The sequence below is a fragment of the Fistularia commersonii genome, chromosome 16, assembly GCF_037954325.1.
Source record: "Fistularia commersonii isolate RoL2024-O1a breed Wild chromosome 16, RoL_Fcom_v1.0, whole genome shotgun sequence".
In the NCBI taxonomy this organism is placed as follows: Eukaryota; Metazoa; Chordata; class Actinopteri; order Syngnathiformes; family Fistulariidae; genus Fistularia; species Fistularia commersonii.
The window spans coordinates 6,905,649-6,925,045 of NC_141299.1; the positions used below are offsets into that span (position 1 = coordinate 6,905,649).

The window sequence follows — 19,397 nt, forward strand, 5'->3', positions numbered from 1 at the left end:
TAACCAAGATTATAAAAAGACCCTGGAAAAAAGACCCTGCAAATGACCTCATTGCTTAAGTTGAAACTGGTTGTCAGTTTTATATATGCTTTATACACACACACACACACACACACACACATATATATATATATATATATATACATATATGTATATAAAACAATAGAGTTTTAACAACAAAGGCAACATGTGGTTAAGAAGTTAAGACAAGATAATTATTTTTAATGTATTTACATCTGGTATCTATACACCGGCGAAAATACAGAAAGTTAATGTATGAATAACTGTTTGTGAAATTTGATTCAGGAGTGATGCCTCGCCTTAATCTCATTCAAATAAACAACATTTCATTGATCTTTCATTGTTCTAAGTCTGAAGCGAAACAATTTCTCTGTAATGAATGAAAATATCCATAGTAATAACATTACTATAACATGTCTCACTACATACCTACCACTTGGAATTGGAAATTTACTCCCATTCCTCACAGAGCCTCTGAACTGAATAAAACACCTGCGGCCTTCAGATGTCAAAGAACAGCCTTGCTCTTCTATTCCATATGGCAGAGATCCCACACTCCTCCAACTTCAGCAGCTGCTTCCTCAATTCATTGTTGAACTGACTCACTATCTGCTCTCCAATATGAGGTTGGTACACCTGATGAAATTATTAATGAAATGAGAAGCATTGATGTTCACTCTATATTTGTTAAGATAAACAGGTCCCTGGAGAAACCTCACCTGAGGCACTTCCCCCTCACTCTGCCTTTGCACCCACTCACAAGTCTCTCAATAGGACTTTTGAGCTGACAGGGATTTAAGGTGGAGCAGCCCTGTCTACTAAATCAACCAACCAAACAACCCCCCACACACACATTTACTATGCCCAACAACCTTAAATGAAATTTCATTTCATGAAAAAACGAATTTGCAAGTTAGCTTGCATGCCAAATGCAATGTTAAGGACTGCAAAGGACGTTCTTAGTTCTTTTACTTTTTTAAATATTATTGAGCTAACTCATCAAAACTTGATTTGAGAAGTTTTGAACCGTTTTTCCATCTGAAACATGGAGAAAAAATATATATAAATTTAAAAAAAATGTTTTTTTTTCCTAGGCCATGACTTACACTTCATTGATACTATCAAATAGTTTCATCTCCATTAGTGTACACTTCCTGCCGTGGCCAGCAGGGAGCAGAATGAGCACCTTGCGTGAATGCAAACCTTCACCTGTGCTTGTTTTATTCTTCTTAATCTTGTCTGCTGATAAGTGTAAATGACACCCATTAAATTAAGGACAGAAATTAGGGATCAATTTAGTGGGTTAAAACCAGGAAAACAAAAATGAGCAAAGGAAACTCAGTTCCAGCAATCTTCAAGTTTTTATTTGTTTACCAAGTCTTTATTTGTTTACAAAGTTAAGATTGCAATTTCATATAGTCCTTCCTTTAATGTGTAGAAAACCTTTTTAAAGAATTAGTTGAAAGGCACAAATTTTACAATATATACATTTGGATCTAAATTATAAATATATAGAAAACAAAAGCACAACCCAGAATAAAAGTGCTGAACACAGTTTCTTTTTTCTTTTTTTACAGAAAAAATAGACTTTGTTTAAAAATACATACAATCAGTAGCATGTTTTTTGTTTCATTTTTTTTCTGTTAGCAATAAATTATTGAGTGATTTATATAATATGCAAACAGTGGAGATACGAGAAAGATGGTTACAGTATACACAGAGCAATCCGTCAAAGATTAGAAACATAAGCCAATGCTCAATCATGACTGACAAGGGGACAGTAACTTGATTATGCCTTACTTAGTGCAAAAATAATGACATAAAAAAAGGCCTAACTATGATAGTAAAGCACTCTTCAAAACTTTGTGTATCCTAAAAATGCGGTCCATACTCTCCCCCCCACCCCAATGCATAAAGCTTTACTTATTTGATGACAAAACAAAAAACAAAGGCGTATCTCTTGCACACTGATGTCTTGGAATGTGCCTGATGAGGAATATTTAAACCAAAATCATACAGAAATAAATTCACATATAGTACAAACAAAACATGCGGTTATCAGATGCAACAAAAAAGGAAGCTTTTAAAAGAATCTGAGATACTCCAAGGAAGTCAGTCTGATCCTAAACAGGTTACAGCATGCGAGGGGTGAATGGTGAACAGATACATTGCACTTTTAAATATATTTCAGGTGTTATTTTCTCAAAAAAAAAATCTGCCAGATTAAAAACAAATTAAATGTCCGAGAACTGCAGTAAAAACTGTCTGTTAAAAAAATGTTCCTTAAAAAAGCTGTTGATCTTTGCCCTAAGAAGGCATAAACATGTACAATTACAGACATTTTCACAAGAACAAACAACAAACCCATCACATTAACTCTATAACATAAATACAGCAAGAGTCACAGCACAGAGTTAGGGAAAAAACACATGTACTGGTTAATGTCAGCACAATTCAAAGGGGAAATTATATAAATCTAACACAACGCCCCACTTTTTGTAAGATTCTTCCTGAGATTGATAAAAGGTCTGATATTGTAGGACAGGTAACTTTTTTGGGGAGGGTGGAGGGTGGAGGGTGGAGGGGCAGAAGGAGGAAGGGGTGGAATACTTTGGTATCATTCTGCTAACCAAAGGCTTGACAACGATCTACAAGTTGGAGAAGTGATTCTACTTAAGAAAAGCAAAAGTGAAATGAGCAGAAATAAATCCAGACACTGTACAGCAGTACAGAACAGTGCAAACATATTTGGTGGCCGGTTATAATAGAATTTGTCTAATAGTTATCTTGAAAACTAGAAACTTCCCTGACCAAACATTTGATTGACTATTCTAATAATAACCAGGGTAGCATGTCTAAAATCTAAATATCCCTTAAATATAAATAACAATAATTCTTTAGAATCACAACGACTATAACACTGTGAACACATTGCGCTCATCCCAGGAAAACCCATTATACAAAGGTTGTATGCGTTTCAGAAAGACTATGAAGCACAACAGAAATAACGTGGGTCATACCACACAAAAGTAACCACAAAACTCTGCCTCTCAAGAGTAAACAATACTTAGACATTTCTGTTATAAAACAAATGTAGAATATGGATTTATTGCTTTTTTTTAACCATTTGAATGTTTCCCGGCATTTTGTTATGAACTAGCTACAGTGCATCAGATGGCCAGATATCACAGGTTTCTTAAGTTGTACTATCATACTAAGTTTTCAATGTTTCACATGTTTTTTATCGTCAAGAAGCCTAAAATAAAAACAGTCAAACAGACATGGTTGAATTCTAAAGTTTTCTTGTGTTCAAGAGGACACGATACGATCAAAGGGTATTTTTTCTTTCAAACAGCAGGATTTTGCAGACTTCAAGACAACAAAGACAGAAACATCTGAAATTCCTTGCTAGTCCACTAAAATTAACGACTGAAAAAAATAATCATACTGATGTTGGTCAAAATGACACACAAACAAAAGAACAGAGCACTCGAGACTTTCCTGAGAAATTTAAAATCAAATCAAACCAGGGGTCAAAAATGTTATCGTCAGCTGTATAAAAGGGAAAGCGACACGGTTTACTGTTTATTCATGATGCTCAATAATGGGCGCGATACTGACCCTTACTCTTTTGTCTTTTCACCTTTGACACACAGGACACAGTGAATCTGCTGCTGTTAAAAGCGGATACAAGTTGTATCAATATTAACAGGATCACATACAGGCTTAATGGAGGCCTTCTCTTGACACCCACCACCACCAGCATAGTGTAACACAATGACAACTGATTGACAAAGGGACTGAAAGTTAAATACAAATATAACATATTATGTCAAAAATTGAAACAAACACTCAAAAGTACAAATCTATACATTAGGCTACATGGATTTTTAAAGACTGCATTTATAGATTTCTCCAAAGGCACTGTTTGCAACAACAGACTGCTGCTCCTCTCCCTTTTTTCCTCACTCTAGAGTTCATGTGAGCAGGGAGAGAAACAAGGGGGAGCACAAGGAGGAAATGAAGACTGAGGCATTTCATGGCTTATCGGATATTATTTCTTCTCCTTTTGCATTCCACTTCATCACCTTTTCTGTTTCACTCAGATCAAGCCTTTGCATTCCTAAAGCCTTGCTAATTTCAAGACAAACAGCCATGAAGTGAAGTAACATTAAAGCAAAGGCTCGCGATATGGTTTTTAACTGAAGAAAGGCATTTGGAGCTTCCAGCAGCGGGAGGTTTTGTTTTATATTTCTACGTTTTATATCGATGACTGAGCTTTTATTTTGACAGCTCGAATGTATAATAAATTACAACATCAAATGTTTTTTTCCCACTTTTTATCTTTTACAGCTGCCTTTCACTGTGGAGAACACGATCTGGTGCAAAAATCTAATATGGATAGAGCCCATCATCCCTCTTACAGCCTCAAGCAGGTGAACACTATGGTTGAATAGAAGGAAAAAAGGTGAGCAGAGAGCAGGACAGGCAGTGACATGACTATAGGCCCTGAGGAGGGGAAGGAGTACATCCGTGGGTGCGATCAGAGACAGCAGCAAACAAGATTAAATCTGCTTTGAGAGTTAAAATGAAATGAGAAAGTCCAAATGAGCCCATAAAAGTTTTAGTCTTGTTGCCGGTAGTGAATGACAGACTTGCGGTCTGGCCCTGCCTGCAGCATGCTGTTCAGAGCCTCACGGACATCAAGAGCATCTGAACTGCAGTGGCCGTTGGTTAAGGGAGGAGGGTCTGATTGGGGGTGGAGAAAGTTGGAGGGGAAACTTGAAAAAAGAGAGGAAGAGGAAGAGGACGGGCCGGAGAAGAGAGAGGATGATAACGATGTTGAAAGGTGGGTGGAAGTTGGCAGGAGACTGGTGGAGACATGGGAAACAAGGTTGTTTGCCATTGAAGAGGCGGAGGGTGTGGAGGGAGAGCTGGAGGAGGTAGAGGATACGGGGCTGCCTTTCTGTGTGGGCATGGGAGCCCGGGGCAATTTAAATAAATATAATAAGTCTGGGTCATTGACCAACATGCTTTGTTGCTGCTGCGGCTGCTGCTGTGTGGACTGCAGATGTTGCTGCTGCTGCTGCTGTAGTACGAGAGGCTGCTGTATCTGTGCGGTGTGCTGGGTGCTTGGTGAGTTCTGAGAGATAAGAGACTCCAGATTAAACTCTCCAAATGCTGCAGAGTGTCCTGTCAGACTGTCCAGAGTCAGCCCGCACTCTGTGCTGTCTGGGGAGGGGGAAGGAGAGCTCCCGGTCAGGTCCAAGATCTCATTCAGGGGATTCTTGGAAGACAATTTGGGAGAAGGTACAGCCGGCTGCTGGAGTAGAAAAGATTGGTTCTTAAGCTGTGGGAAAGGAGGTAAGAAGGGTTGGGCGAAAAACGGAGAGAAATTGGAATTTAAGTTGTGGAGAGTGTCCTGTGTGTTGGTGGATGAATTGTTGGGCCAGCTGTTGGGAGTCATTTGGTGGGTTTGGTTATGGTTTCTCTGTAAGGAAAAAGGGCTTAGGTTCTGTGAGGGCTGCTGCAAAGTGGACTGACTGCAAGTTGTTTGCATTTTCTGCAACTGAGTAATACTCCCTGCTTGGGTCCTTTGTAGAGGGTTTTGGTTGATGTTCTGTTTCTGTTTAAAGATCTGGTTGTGGACAAGCGGCTGGTTAAATTTCGGGCCAAACAGATTAGCCTTGAGATGTTCGTTTTCCTCCATTTTACGCATGCGCTCCTGGGCTAGCTGTTGCTCCATGGCCTGCTTTTCCTTCTCCTTGCGCCTCCTCTTCACCTCTTCATCTGTTAATATCAGTTCTTCACGCACACGGGCCACACAGCTCTCAGGGATTTTGATACCTACAACAGACGAGGAGATTGTTATTGTTGATGCTAAAGGGGTCAGTGAGAACAAATCGAAGTTCCCAGTTCATGTCTTGCAACTTTAACGTAAAAAAGTGTTTTCATATTAATATTTGAATTTTTATATTCATTCTTTTACTCACACAAATATATTAAAAATGTTACCTATTCCTACCGTTGAATTTTTCTTATGAATTACTTGGTCATCAATCTCATACCAAACATGCACTACGCCTCTTTTGCATTTATGTAGATTTCAGCAGAGAACACTTTAATTTGTCATAATGAAGGTTATACATTATCTTTCATCCGCTGTGGTGGACTTATTTACAATAAAAATTCAATAAATATACGTTTTAAACTATGCAATTTGTATCTTTTAATTTAAAGAACATTCCTGGCCAATCCAATGCCACATAGATACATAAGTAAATATATTTGTATGCACTTACCAACTTGCTTGTTATGCTGCTTGGTTTTAAGGCGAACAATCTGCAGGATGCTGGAGTTGGTGATGTCAGATACAACATCTGATACACGCTTCCATACACGCAACAAAGTACCACATAACATGTGGTACTGACGAAGGCGCATACCCTTCAGACACTCCTGACCTTCTTCGATTCTCTTACATTTTCCATTCCTGAGAAAAGAGTAAAGAGAAAAAACATAACTACTCCTCTTTGGCTTCATCACAGAGTGTTCTTTTTGAATGTAGCTCTAGAAACATAATTGTCAGCTTTTTTTTATTTTTTTATTTCAAACAGAGTTCACATCTAAGGGCACACGCAGGTTATTTCTTTGTGATGAATCAGTTGAGCTGCAAAGCCTTGGGAATAGCATTTGACTCAATCAAAGGCTCTACCCTGACTGAATCTACTGAGCATTTATTCCAAAAGGAGGCTATGTATTCCTTTTTACCAGCTGGCATGGCTACATTTCTTGAGGGAAAAGCTGAACTGGTTCTCCCAGCTTGCCTTGGCTTCCTCTGGGGTCACCTGGAGAAGAAAGAAAAAGATGGAAATCACATTATCATATCATATCATATTATATTTGTGAAAAAAAACCAAAACAAAACAAAGATAATTTAGTCTTACAATGACTTTCTACTAAAGGCTGCGAGACAGGTTTATCTAATTTCAAAACAAAAAAACATTTTTTTATTTAAATGGTGCCAGTTCACAACCATATTTCATCAAAGTTTTTTAATACATATACGGTAAATAACTACTGGATTTGTATTCACCAATCTCGTGAAAAAAATCAATAATGCTTAAGGCACTAACATAAAATTATTACTTTGTTTAAATGAAACTGATTCTTTTGACGTTAGCGCAATGTGCAGTTGGATAGTCCAATAAACGGGGGGCAGCAGCCTGCAAGAAATAACTGCAAAATTAAGTTGCTGACAGGAGTTTTAGATTTTTCCAGATAACATACTTGAATAATTCTCCAAAAATAGACTACTTTCTCAAATACAGAAAATCAAGTCACCATTGCAATTTGTTTCTTGTTGCTAATTTTATGTTATTCAATCACTTTATAAACGATATTTTAAATTGCAGTCAATATAGGGTGAATCATCACAATCATCACCTTTCGGTAACGTTGTTGTAGGTTTTCCAGGCTCTCTGGATGCGTCTGCTTGCCAATGTTCGGCCTGAAAACAATGAAGTTTTTGCCTCTTCCTTGCTCAGCCAGCAGCACACAGGGATGGTTACCTCGTAGCTGTGGGTAAGCAGACAAATCAGTAAATATTCTTTGCAATAATATACACAGTTCAAAGAGAGTCCTTACAGGGGGGATTCTTCTGAGTCCGGGAGGTCAGAGAAAATTAATTTGGACTCACCTTCTGGGACAGGTAGAATCCCTCATCAGGACCGCTGAGTGTGCGCATCCTGTCGTAGGCCTCATCCCAGGGCATACCTCTGTCCACACTGATCTACAAGGATAAACAGGCAGAGATAGGAGCAACAGAGAAGTGGCAGAACAGCCACACTTACCCACACAAGTGACTATTAACTTGACTCATGCGGACATGCTGTCCCTTAATGTGATTAAGTATCTAAACCACAAAGTCACACAGATGTGCAGTATAAGAGAATCTACTTCATGATCTACATGTATCAAATTCTGTCACCCTACAGATATTAAAATGCGAGCTTTGCTGCCTTTCTTGAATCAGCATTCTCCTTGAATATAGGAACAGACAGACACAATCATGCGGTGATTAGTGCCACCCCCCTATTAGTGCTTTGAGGAGAGAAAGTGTGATGCCTACCTTATACAGTATAACCTGCCCCTCCTGAGGGTTTCCAGCTGTCAAGAATGATTCCTGCTTTTCTTCATAGATCTCATCGTTACCTGGGGCAAGATCTGACATGGATACAAAATACAACCTATGTTAAATCAATCCTCATTCCTAATCTTAAATGTTTAGTTTTTTGACAAAAAGCAAGTGTAACCTTTTTTTTTTAATGAATATAATTTTGATATAACAGTTGATGATTTGTGATGATTATCTGTTAAAAACTTTAAAACAGAAGAGCCTTTCTAACCTTGTGCTATTCATTTAGTCTACCGTTACTTTTATATTTACAGTGTTATATTACAGTGTTAAAACCTCAGATAAGTACCTAAGATTCCCATGTCATATTTGCCCTCCTTCTTATCCTTTTCAATTAGGTAGTCAAAGTTTTCAGTGAAGTACTGGAAAAGATAGTTCTGCTTGTGGACCTCCAGTCCCAAAATGCGATTTAGGAACTTTGTGATGCTGCAGTCTGCAATAAAAACAGAAAACCATTAAGATCAGTAACAGGATGCTGTTGGGTTGAATAGTTAGTCAAAGGCAAAGTCAGCACCTTTATTGTCAATGCTGCAATATATTTCACTCATACAGAGAATAGAAATAGTGTTTCTCTGAGACCCATGACGCAAAAGTACAATAATTACCAGCTAGTGGTATTTCCTGGTTATTATTAACCTACCTTTCTCCGTACTGATCCCAAAGCGAGGCTCTTTACAAAAGATGCCCACATCCATCATCCCATGCTTCATGTCTATTTTAAGAAAAGGCATAGTTGTTATATTAGTCACAATCAAAACTCACAAAGGGGGTAATGGGAGTGTTCTTCTGTGATGCTCCCAAAATGTTACTTACCTCTAAAGAACATTGCGTCACCTCCATGGTAGCCTTTGGGAGCAGGTACCTTGTTCTCAATGTGACCAAGGATTGCTTTGGTGATTTTGTCAAGAGCTTTCGTACCATACTACAAGAAAAGGGGAAATTAAAATTATTTATTTTCAATGTTCCTAACAAGCTGTCATGTGGTACTACTACAACTACTTCTAATAATAATTTACCTTATTTTCAAAATTGTACTTGCTCAGGTCTCTTGATTCAGTGGCTCTTCTGTCTCCATGAGTTAATGCACCCTACAAAGAAGATAAACACAAGTCAACTTATTAGTATAAGATTTACAGCCTTCAATGTACTGACAGACAGAGATGTGGGATAAATTGTTAGTGATTTTTTTGGCCTCCGCCAGCATACTACTGTCTGCTTCAATGCCTGGCATTATAAAGAAGGTATGACATGTTCCTATATCTGATAAAGGGATTTCTTAACAGTTAACGTACACCTACTTAAATCAATGTTACTCTAGTGAACTCATCTTCAAGCGTTTTCTATTTTCTTGCATTAATTGCTAAATATAAAGAGGACTGTTACCGGTATATTCAATCGATAAGATCAAATATCTTTTCATCCAAATGCTTTTCACAGTTTCTCAACATATATTACATATATCCATTATAAAATACATTTGGAAGAAATTGTGTGGTTAACTAGTTAGCTTAAAAGTTGAAAATGTATGCATCCAGTCTCTGCGGAATGTCTTCTTCAACAACCAAAAGTGACAGGCGTAAAACTGATACAAAACCAACAATAAACAATGTTCTAGTTTTTTTAATTTTAGTGCTATGTACTCAGGCTAGTGTTTGTTTGCTTTGTCATTTGTTGTCATTTGTCTGAAACAAATGACAACAAATGTTGTCTGTCGATAAACTATAAATGGCTATAAATACCCCCCCCCCCCACACACACACACACACACACACACATCCTTGGGACTGACACTGCAGCCCTCCACTTGAGATGTGACCCATACTCACACTGATTTACCGAACATGGCTGGCAAATACAGACATGACTTCCAGGAACAGCTATCCTCTTACAACTACTTGCCCTGTTTCCCACAAAAGAACTGTCATTCTGTGTCACTATGGAAATAAATGACTAGTTCTGCTGAAATGCAATGATTATTATGGAAAATGAGTTATAAATGATCCCGACAAAGTCGATACTTTTTCCTGCTTATTCAGCTTTCCATTATCAAAAAGGCCAGGGGAAAGACCAAGAATTTCTTCAGTTTTAGGAGAGAAAGGTTGAGCTCTAGTGGCAAGTCTCTAAATAATAATAGAGGATAGGACAGGACAGAATGAAGACGTAAAAGGCAGACTCAATGGCATAAGTAAAAAAACATTTTTTGCTATCATTTGCAGCATAGCACTTCTCCAAAGAAATATTTCCCCCTTAGGATTTCATGAGACAAATAACACACGGGAGAGGGGGCAATATTTACCAGGCTCTCAAGTCTCTTAGCGACAATAGAGGCGAAACGCCTTTCTCCAGCTAATTCTGAGATGAGAAAGATGTACTCTGGAGCCGTCACCTGATTTGATCGATGGGTACGACCTGGAAGGACATGAAACACAAAGACCACTAAGAGCTGGTATGACTAATAAAGTGACATTTATTATAATTACTTTTCCACTGTATTCAATAATCAATTGAAAACATTTTGATTTTGTACTGATGGTTACTGCAACTGTACTTGGGTAGTGAAACTACACATTATAAGCAGGGTAATGGAGAGCTTAGAAAATGAACCTTGTTGTACCTCCAAATACAGTATGTAAATTTAAGATTGTTTAGTAGCTCTGCCTTTTTTATGGCCAATTTAAAAGACATATCTTAAAAGACAAACTTAAAATCAAGAGCTGCACATATCCAATCTTCTCAAGAGATCGAGTTTTTTTTTTAAGAGAAGCCATAAAATTCAGCCACAATGAGACTTCTGATTTTTTTATAGTGAATAAAATACATTCAAGAATCCAGCTAAAACATAAAGCTAAGAAAACATTACCTTTAAGGAATCTAATACCTAAAAAATGTGCTTGTTGAATAGTAGTACCTGACTGAACCCAGAAACCAATAATACTATAATAATACAATATAATATAAATTTTGAACAGCAAGCAAGATTAAGAAAAAATGTGATGTTTTATCAGAAAAAGCTATTCACAAAAAGTATTACTAAATGATTAAAAATCGTGACAGAGTGAATAATTTTAAGGATCTGGACCATCAGAGAATTTTGATCATGTGAACAGCATAAGCAGGAAAGAGAAGATCCTCTGCCTCAAACAAGTTCTGTTTCCAAAAAAAAAAAAGCAAAAAAAAACAACAACTTAGAAATGAAAAAATAACCAAAACAAAACTAAAAAAAAAAAACATGGTATCTCTACTGGGCAAGGCAGATACAAACACATCAACATGGACTAACAGACACACACCCTTACACATACACAATTGCTGCTCATGCATGCACTTTAGCTCTTTTGCACCAAACAAAAGTAAATGGAAAGAATGACTAAGATTTAAGGCATTTAGATTGTTACGCAAAATAACAAATAAAAAATAATTAAGTAAACAATTGCAACACTTTCATTATGAGAGATGAAGTGTTCTGACCACACACTGCAAAGTAATTGAGTGTATTCAAAGCGTCACATAACCAGAAATGACAAACACAACATTTGGTCATCTTTGGCATAGTCCTGTGTGTTTAATAGATGTGGACAGGACTGCTCTGGGTGATCATTTTCAACAAATGTTGCTTTCCGTATATGGCCTTGAAGACAAAACCCAGTTTTTTTTTGCCATTTACATTCTTATTAATGCATCCTAGCACCCATTTCATTGAGAAAATCTGAGCTGTTACATTATAAATTTGAAATCTTGAAATAACCCTATGAATGCAGTCCTAATCTGATACACAGTTGAAGAATGGTATATATTTCAAACTAATCCATCACTTTTCTGTGCCATTTAAAGTGTGAGTGTAACCAAATTTTGTCTGACTCACCAAATTGCTGAATGGCTCTGTCTGCGCTCCAAGGTAGTTCCAAAGTCATGTGGACCCTGCGCCTCTGGTTTTTTACTCGCTTGTCTGCCTGAAGGGAAATCCCAGAACTGGCTGCCTCAGAGATAATAGCCACTAACTGCAGGGGAGAAAAATTAAAATTATTGTTGGAGACCTTCATGAGTCAAGTGAACATCAAGTAATATTTGTATTGAGGACAAACTGGTTCCATTTGTTCATTAGCCATTTTGAATGAAAAACAATGATATGAAACAGGCTACTGATCTGTTCCACCTTTTCTCCACTCATGAAACGATCTTTCTCCTTAATGTTGATATGGTCGATGGTAAGACCCTGTTCAGCTCGCGACTCATAGCGGACACTCCCATCAGCATGGCGCACCACACGGCCTTTACGGCCAGTCATCTGTTGAAAAATTATTTCATGTGAGGACTTTGACAAATTCTTCTGATATCTGTTAATTAAAAGTGATGTATGCAACAAGGAACCCATACAACATCACTTGAGCTTTTTAAGACGCTTAAAAATAAGTTGTGTGTCTTGGGGGCATACCTCAGAGACCTTTTCGGGTCCTCCAAACCTATCAATGAGCTCATCCAATGTGTTCAGAGGTAGTTCCTTTCCCAGCTCAGATATTTTGTTGAGTAGAGCTTGTTTCATTTCCTCTATCCTTACTGTGAACACAAAGCAGAGGTGCTGTTGACCTTGAAACTCTAGCAGGCAAAAGACACGAAGCTTCTAAAATATTTTGAGAAACAATTGAGAAAAACGGTTTCTACCTGTCTGAAAGCTTGTGTGGTTCACAAAGATGACATCATCATTGTCTAGAAGGGAGTCTGGTGAGGAGTTGGAGTCAGTGTCCATGCCGTCCGAGTCACTACTGCTGTCGTCACTGATGTTGATAACACCGCCGCTGTCTACAGTGTGCTTTGGTACCTTGGGCTGGCGACCTCGTGGTTTACCTGGTTGGCCCACAATATAAATACAAGTGTAAGAAAAAAGCTTAGAGAAAATCTTACCAAGCAAGGTGTTTTCAAGTGAGAGGCTTAGAAATGGACACTTCTTCTTCTTCTTCTTTCGGCTTTTCCCGTTAGGGGTCGCCACAGCGAGTCAACTTTCTCCATCTAACCCTATTCTCTGTATCCTCCTCTCTCACACCAACTACCTTCATATCCTCTCTCACTACGTCCATAAAGCTTCTCTTTGGTCTTCCTCGAGACCTCTTGCCTGGCAGCTCCAATTCCAGCATCCGTCTACCAATATATTCACTATCTCTTCTCTATACATGACCGAACCATCTTAGTCTGGCTTCTCTGACCTTCTCTCCAAAACATCGAACATGTGCCATCCCTCTGATAGACTCATTCCTGATCCTATCCATCCTGGTCACTCCCAAAGAGAACCTCAACATCTTCATCTCTGCGACCTCTAGTTCTGCCTGCTGTCTTTTGGTCATTGTAACAGTTTCTAGTCCAAACATCATCGCTGGTCTCACCACTGTCTTGTATACCTTTCCTTTTATTCTACACAAAAAGTATTATACTCATGTATCACAAACAGATACAATACATCTTTAATTCAACAATGTTGAAAATGGGGTAATAGGCATTGAAATAATTCAAATTCTGTTCTAGCGCAAACATACTGATAATTAAGAACGTATCCTCTTTACTTACGTTTTCTTTTATTCCCTGGAGTCTTCTCTCGCCTCTGTTTCTCAGAAGGGAAGTGCTTTGTAACAAGTGACTGGAATACTCCCCTTTGATTAAAAAGAGAAAAATTGATAATCTTTCAATCAGATAGTTTGCAGTCTGATGTATTCATGTTCAATTGCAAACAAAAAGTTTGCAAGATTTGTTTTTCTAATTGTGTAATTAAAGAAAAGTTCAGATAAAAAAATGGAATCTGATGACAATTACATGTGGATTTGCCTTAAAGTTGTTCTGTAACTAAACAAAATGAATACTACAGTATATACCAGGGGTGGACAAACTACGGTCTGCGGGCCACATCCAGCCCGTTGGTCTTTTTAATCCAGCTCGCGAAAGATTGGTACAGAATTCATACTTGACGTGAATGATTGAATGATCAGATCAATGAATGTGGGAGCTCAAGCAGGAGATTATTTCATTTTTGGAGCTACTTGAGAACACTTGAGAATTGTCCTTAGCTGAATGGCACAGATTGGTTTTGTGATTTAGCCTTTACTGTGGACATACTGACACACATGAATGAGCTGGGCGTGAAGCTACAAGGGAAAAACCGGCTTGTGCATGAAATGAAAGCAATCATTAGAGCCTTCAAAACCAAGCTGGTTTTATTTTCAAAGCAAATGTTAGACAATTTTCAGACAAATGTCACGACGAGTCTGATATGTTCTGTTAACAAATGCATTTTTTTATAGAAATCATATCTTGTGCTGACCCAGCCTGTCTGTCTAATTTTAAAAGTCGATTCGGCCCTGGAGGCAAAAGTTTGCCCACCCCTGGTATATACAGTATACATCGTTTACTCCTCAAATAAGTAAACAGCTCTCCTGCTTCTTTTCTGGTATACAGAAAAAGGAGCATCACATAGCAGCTCTGTAAGTTGAAGTCTGAACATTCCTGGGTAAGCCTAATTATTACTGTCAGGTGTTGACAAGCATATGAACTTGTTTTGTGTGATTTGAAGTACTCAGACATTGAGACATGTCTACTGTGACTTTTTAGGCCATCTCCAAGTTTGGCGCGATTGGTATCCGTCTTGCCTTTTTTCGTTTGGATGGGTAATTTGCTAAAAAAGCGTGGAAAAGTTATAATATAGCAAGGTTTGATTTGTCAACATGCAACGCAAGAGCTGCAATACATGATGTCGTTTTTAAGATAAAAAAATACTCATCGGGAAAAGTGAGTTTGGAAAGTGAACTCAACACCACACACATCACAACACATACCACATTGAAAGAACCTTACTCTGCTGCAGAAACAAATCTGTCAAGATGCCCGTCATTCTCATCCAGAACTTCTCTGGTGCGTGACTCTCCAGTTGACTGAAGACCTATGACGATGCACTGGAGGGGCATGTACATGATCAGCCACCCAATAATATTTCATGGCAGGCTCATTCTAGCATCATGATGGGTTCTAAATTCTAATTGCCTGAGGGAGTCTAAAGACATTCTGCCCGATATTTTTTCAATACAAGTTTGCAGACTATATAAACTCACAAAAGATTTGATCTTTTTATTTTTCATCAGTTCTCACTTGCGAAACTCTGGTAGCATTCTATTTGTTGCTTGGATCTTCCTCCGGGTCATTTCTAAACTGCTTTGTGTCCATCTACATTATATACCATAAACATTTAGCCTTCAAGATGGTGTCATGCTGACCTTTCCTGCCTCCAACTCTTTCTTGGCCAGCTCCACAAGACATCGGACCTTGGCGGCAATACAGAGGTATTTGAAAAAACGCTGGTGAGATGACCAGAACTGCCCCCAGAGTGATTTCCTGCTGACCAGACCCAGGTCATCTGCTGCACGCATAAAGACTTGCAGCGCCTCAGCCCACTAGAGACAATTAAAAGAGTGGTTGGAAAATTATACATTTTAAATTGCTCTGGTTGTGATTCTAAATTTTGCAGGTTAATCTAATGATGTGAGATTAAAAGCAACTTTAAATAGGCTCATGCATAAAGTGAGAAAAGTTGCTAACCAGTTTGGCAGCCTTATTATAGACCAATTTAAAGTCGCTGTCCAGTCCAATCTCCTCAATACGGAAAGACACCCCCGAGAAGCTCAGCTGCCTGGCGATGTACATCCCGCTCACTTTCATATCCATGGCAACAATCTCCATGGCGCCAACTCCTCTGTATATGTATAACATATGGATATTTCAACATATTACAACTATGGGGCAACCAGCAAAAATGCAAATTTAGGTTAAGGAAATTTCCTGTAAGCAATGTAATTTCATGAAATCAATGCATATGACTTCAAGTTTTAAGTAAATGTAAGGATTTATAGTGATATTGAGCAAAATTATCCAACAGACCTTTTTTCAATGGCATGAAGGAAGTCATCAAAGGTTCTGAAGGGTGTCCCTTCACCCCAGATTCCAAGACGGCTCATGTAGATCATGTTCTTTGGCTCAGAGGCACCTGGGACAGAGATTATCAAAAGTATACTTTAATAACCTTTTATTAGGCTGTAATGTATTGTTTACATTTGTGGTCTTCCTATTTGTGGTATTGTGTGGTGTACCTGTGGCACTGGCATATACCACTCTGGCCCGTGGCAGCTTGTTTTGCAGATCAAGCACTGCCTTGCCCATCTTTGTGGATGTGGCATTCTTGGCCTTGTGGCATTCATCAAAAATAATCTGTAATGAGGAGCCATTAAGGGCAAACAATACGAAGAATAGCAAATAGATAACCAGTTCCTATAAGATACTGTTGATACTGCTAATAAATAACTACCATGCATCTTAGGTACATTTTCACATTTTCAAATCTACCCAAATAAATTTTGTGCCGAAAAAATTATGTAATATCCCTGTAAACGTTTGACATTGTGGACATAAATGAAATAAGCGAATAACTTTGACGACCAAAATAAAATAAACTATCATACAAGCAAATAAAGATTAGCAACTATAGATCCTTCTCTTAACAGAATCATGGAAAATTTATTATAAAAGCATTTGCTTTTGAAATATTTATAATATTTTGTACTTTTGGGTTCACTTATTTTATCGAAGATTTCCCTTTGCCTTAATGATGCTACTCTAATCATATTTATCTTTCCAATTTATAAATCCTGTAGATAGGGTGAATCTTTTTTTACAGTAACAGGATACAACTCCGTCAAAGTCTGGCTTGCACCAGTCCAGGATCTGTTTAATTCTTGTCCGGTGCTGCCCTCCTGCCTGGCTTTCTCCAATAAGAGCCGAGTAGGTTGCAAAAAGGACTCCTTCTGAGGTAGCTGTGTCTCCATACTTAATCTGCAACACAGTCAAGAAATATGGCTTTTTCTGTTTAATTTCTGCATGAATACCTATGAAGTACATTAAAGCCAAAAACTGTCTAATTCATAAACACTACTTCCTCCTGAACTCACTTTGTTTAAGGCATGCACAGGAATATTCGGTGCATCTATGTCTTTGAGATCTCTCTCAGCATCAAATTTCAGGTCATTGGATATGCTGAACCTGAGGGTAGGAACGGTAGAATTAGTAATTCGGTGAGCTACAGCACAAACCTGCCCATACATGATCAAAATATCTTGGCAAACAACTGGAAAAAAACATTACAATTATGCATATGAAAATACATAGCCCAAAGCAATAAAAAGGTGGCCAAGAAATCTATCAGGGGACATCAGTTGTGGAAAACAAGGCTCCAGCACCCCAATTGCAACTTACGATTTATGACCAAAAAATAGGTACTAAATACTTATAATTTGGTAGTGATACACAAGGATCCAAAATGGCTTTAGTACTTGGCTGAAGAGTACTAAATGTATAAATTTGCCATTTTTGTTTCATAAAGATTCCACAATACTTTCATTAGCACAGGATTACAGCAGTAGTTGTCAATCTTCAAATATAAACAGGAGAGGAGTGTATTTTCTTACCATAGTGATTTTTTTCTTCCCTTAAGGTAATTCTCTAGGATAATTCCAGCCACAGTGCGACCCTTTCCGACACCTGCTCCATCACCAATCAGGAAGCCTGCTCTCTGGTTGTTCTGAAGGATCACCTCGTGTTGCTGGAGGTGCAAATATTTCAAAGCATGAAATCATTGTTAAATATGAATGTTTCATTATTACAAAAACATCTCTGTTGGTGTACCTGGCAGGCATAGATGATGGCTTCTAACTGCAGAGCAGACAGCAGGCCAAAATTGATGGTATTTTCTGGGATAGACAGGGTGTATGTGATGTCAGGAGGTGGTACGCTGGAAAGTGTGTTGGTCTCCACCACAATATCAGGATGAGAAATTCCTATGGTAGCTTTAAGAGAAAGGAATAGTATTATAAGAGAAGAATAGAAGTTACAAATATAAACTGATATATTTCTAATAGAAATATTACAAATGTACAAATATTACAAATATAAACTGGTAAAAAACAATTGTGTAAAAAAATGAAAATTTGAAGATGGGTTGTGACGTTTGGTGTAGTGGCCTACATTTGGTAGGTCTGTACTCAGCATATGTGTCTACATGTCCTAGCTCCTCTGAATCCTCTTCTTCAGCTTCCTCTTCTTCTTCAGGTACTGACTGGGTCCGCTGAGCCTAGGAATACCCAAGAGTTATTGGTACTCTGGATTAACTTGGATTATTCTTGTTTCAGGTGAGGAAAAGTGTAACAAACTTAAGATGGAAAACAAGTGAGTTATAAGCTGGTTATTTGCACTAAAAAAAGCAGCCCTGCTGATCATATTAGAAAATAGTAATCACTTATTGAAGTGAAGGGTACAAAAAAAACATAGGGTTAGGGTTATAGCAGTTAGTATGTGAGTGTAGTGCAGTTAGTATTCGAGAGTTAGTTATTAATGGAAAAACAGTCCTGCATATTTAGAATCAAATTAATTTTGAAGAGGTGCAAATGTTCCCTTTCTGAATTACAAATCACTGAGGTATTTAACAGCAAAATATACTTTAAGCTGTGTAGGGTATGTGCAAAGTGCACATGTGGTACAATGCTTTCATCACCATATCTACAAGGTGTAACCACATTGGAACCACACTTTTCAATTAATGGCGTGGCATGTTATGTAAAATAATTAAAACATCCATTTGTGGGGAAACACAACACCAGACATATAATTTGCATATGCATACACTGAAAGGATATATATTTGTATTAGGCTGTTAGATGTAAAGAGCTTGTTTCACACATCATATTGGACACATTGCTGTGGCTACCTGGAATCCTCCTAAGGGTGGGGTGCTGATAATAGCAGTTATATCATCCAAACTTGCCAAGCCCTGAAACCTGTTGGAGTCTTTTAGCTGTCAACACAACATAAAATAAAGAAAAATAAACTCAAATGAACTTATTGTTAAATTCATAGAAAGGAGGAACAAAAACATAATTGATACTCTGTGAATCTGTGTGCATGCATGTGTGTGTGTGTGTGTGTGTGTGTGTGTGCGTGCGGATGTACTCTGACTTTTTATTCTGTATTTTCAAATTGCACTCAACAAAATGCAATTTGTTGTCTGCCTGTGAAAAGCCAGTGACAATGACAACAAAAAGCAGATAAAGCCTTAAGTGCGTGTCTGTGAAACATAATGGGTGAAAGGGGGGCAGAATGA

General features: G+C 38.0%; 1 protein-coding gene across 2 annotated transcripts in view; it reads right to left on the reverse strand.

Moving 5' to 3' along the window:
* Positions 1-4,508: 4,508 nt before the first annotated feature.
* The window catches only part of sbno2b (strawberry notch homolog 2b), a 50,035-nt gene continuing 35,146 nt past the window's right edge, over positions 4,509-19,397 (reverse strand). For both annotated transcript variants that reach the window (XM_086161494.1, XM_086161495.1), the window contains 27 exons: positions 19,005-19,091; positions 18,266-18,371; positions 17,927-18,087; positions 17,710-17,843; positions 17,194-17,284; positions 16,934-17,077; positions 16,339-16,456; positions 16,130-16,235; positions 15,791-15,944; positions 15,469-15,645; positions 15,053-15,150; positions 13,775-13,857; positions 12,878-13,060; positions 12,651-12,772; positions 12,372-12,503; positions 12,081-12,216; positions 10,515-10,627; positions 9,235-9,306; positions 9,032-9,140; positions 8,859-8,930; positions 8,508-8,651; positions 8,153-8,247; positions 7,721-7,813; positions 7,468-7,599; positions 6,793-6,869; positions 6,324-6,514; positions 4,509-5,868 (listed from right to left, as the gene is read on the reverse strand). In XM_086161494.1, coding sequence (XP_086017620.1) covers positions 4,646-5,868; positions 6,324-6,514; positions 6,793-6,869; positions 7,468-7,599; positions 7,721-7,813; positions 8,153-8,247; positions 8,508-8,651; positions 8,859-8,930; positions 9,032-9,140; positions 9,235-9,306; positions 10,515-10,627; positions 12,081-12,216; positions 12,372-12,503; positions 12,651-12,772; positions 12,878-13,060; positions 13,775-13,857; positions 15,053-15,150; positions 15,469-15,645; positions 15,791-15,944; positions 16,130-16,235; positions 16,339-16,456; positions 16,934-17,077; positions 17,194-17,284; positions 17,710-17,843; positions 17,927-18,087; positions 18,266-18,371; positions 19,005-19,091 — 4,353 coding nt within the window. In that variant the 3' untranslated portion in view covers positions 4,509-4,645. The remainder of the gene's footprint in view (positions 5,869-6,323; positions 6,515-6,792; positions 6,870-7,467; positions 7,600-7,720; positions 7,814-8,152; positions 8,248-8,507; positions 8,652-8,858; positions 8,931-9,031; positions 9,141-9,234; positions 9,307-10,514; positions 10,628-12,080; positions 12,217-12,371; positions 12,504-12,650; positions 12,773-12,877; positions 13,061-13,774; positions 13,858-15,052; positions 15,151-15,468; positions 15,646-15,790; positions 15,945-16,129; positions 16,236-16,338; positions 16,457-16,933; positions 17,078-17,193; positions 17,285-17,709; positions 17,844-17,926; positions 18,088-18,265; positions 18,372-19,004; positions 19,092-19,397) is intronic.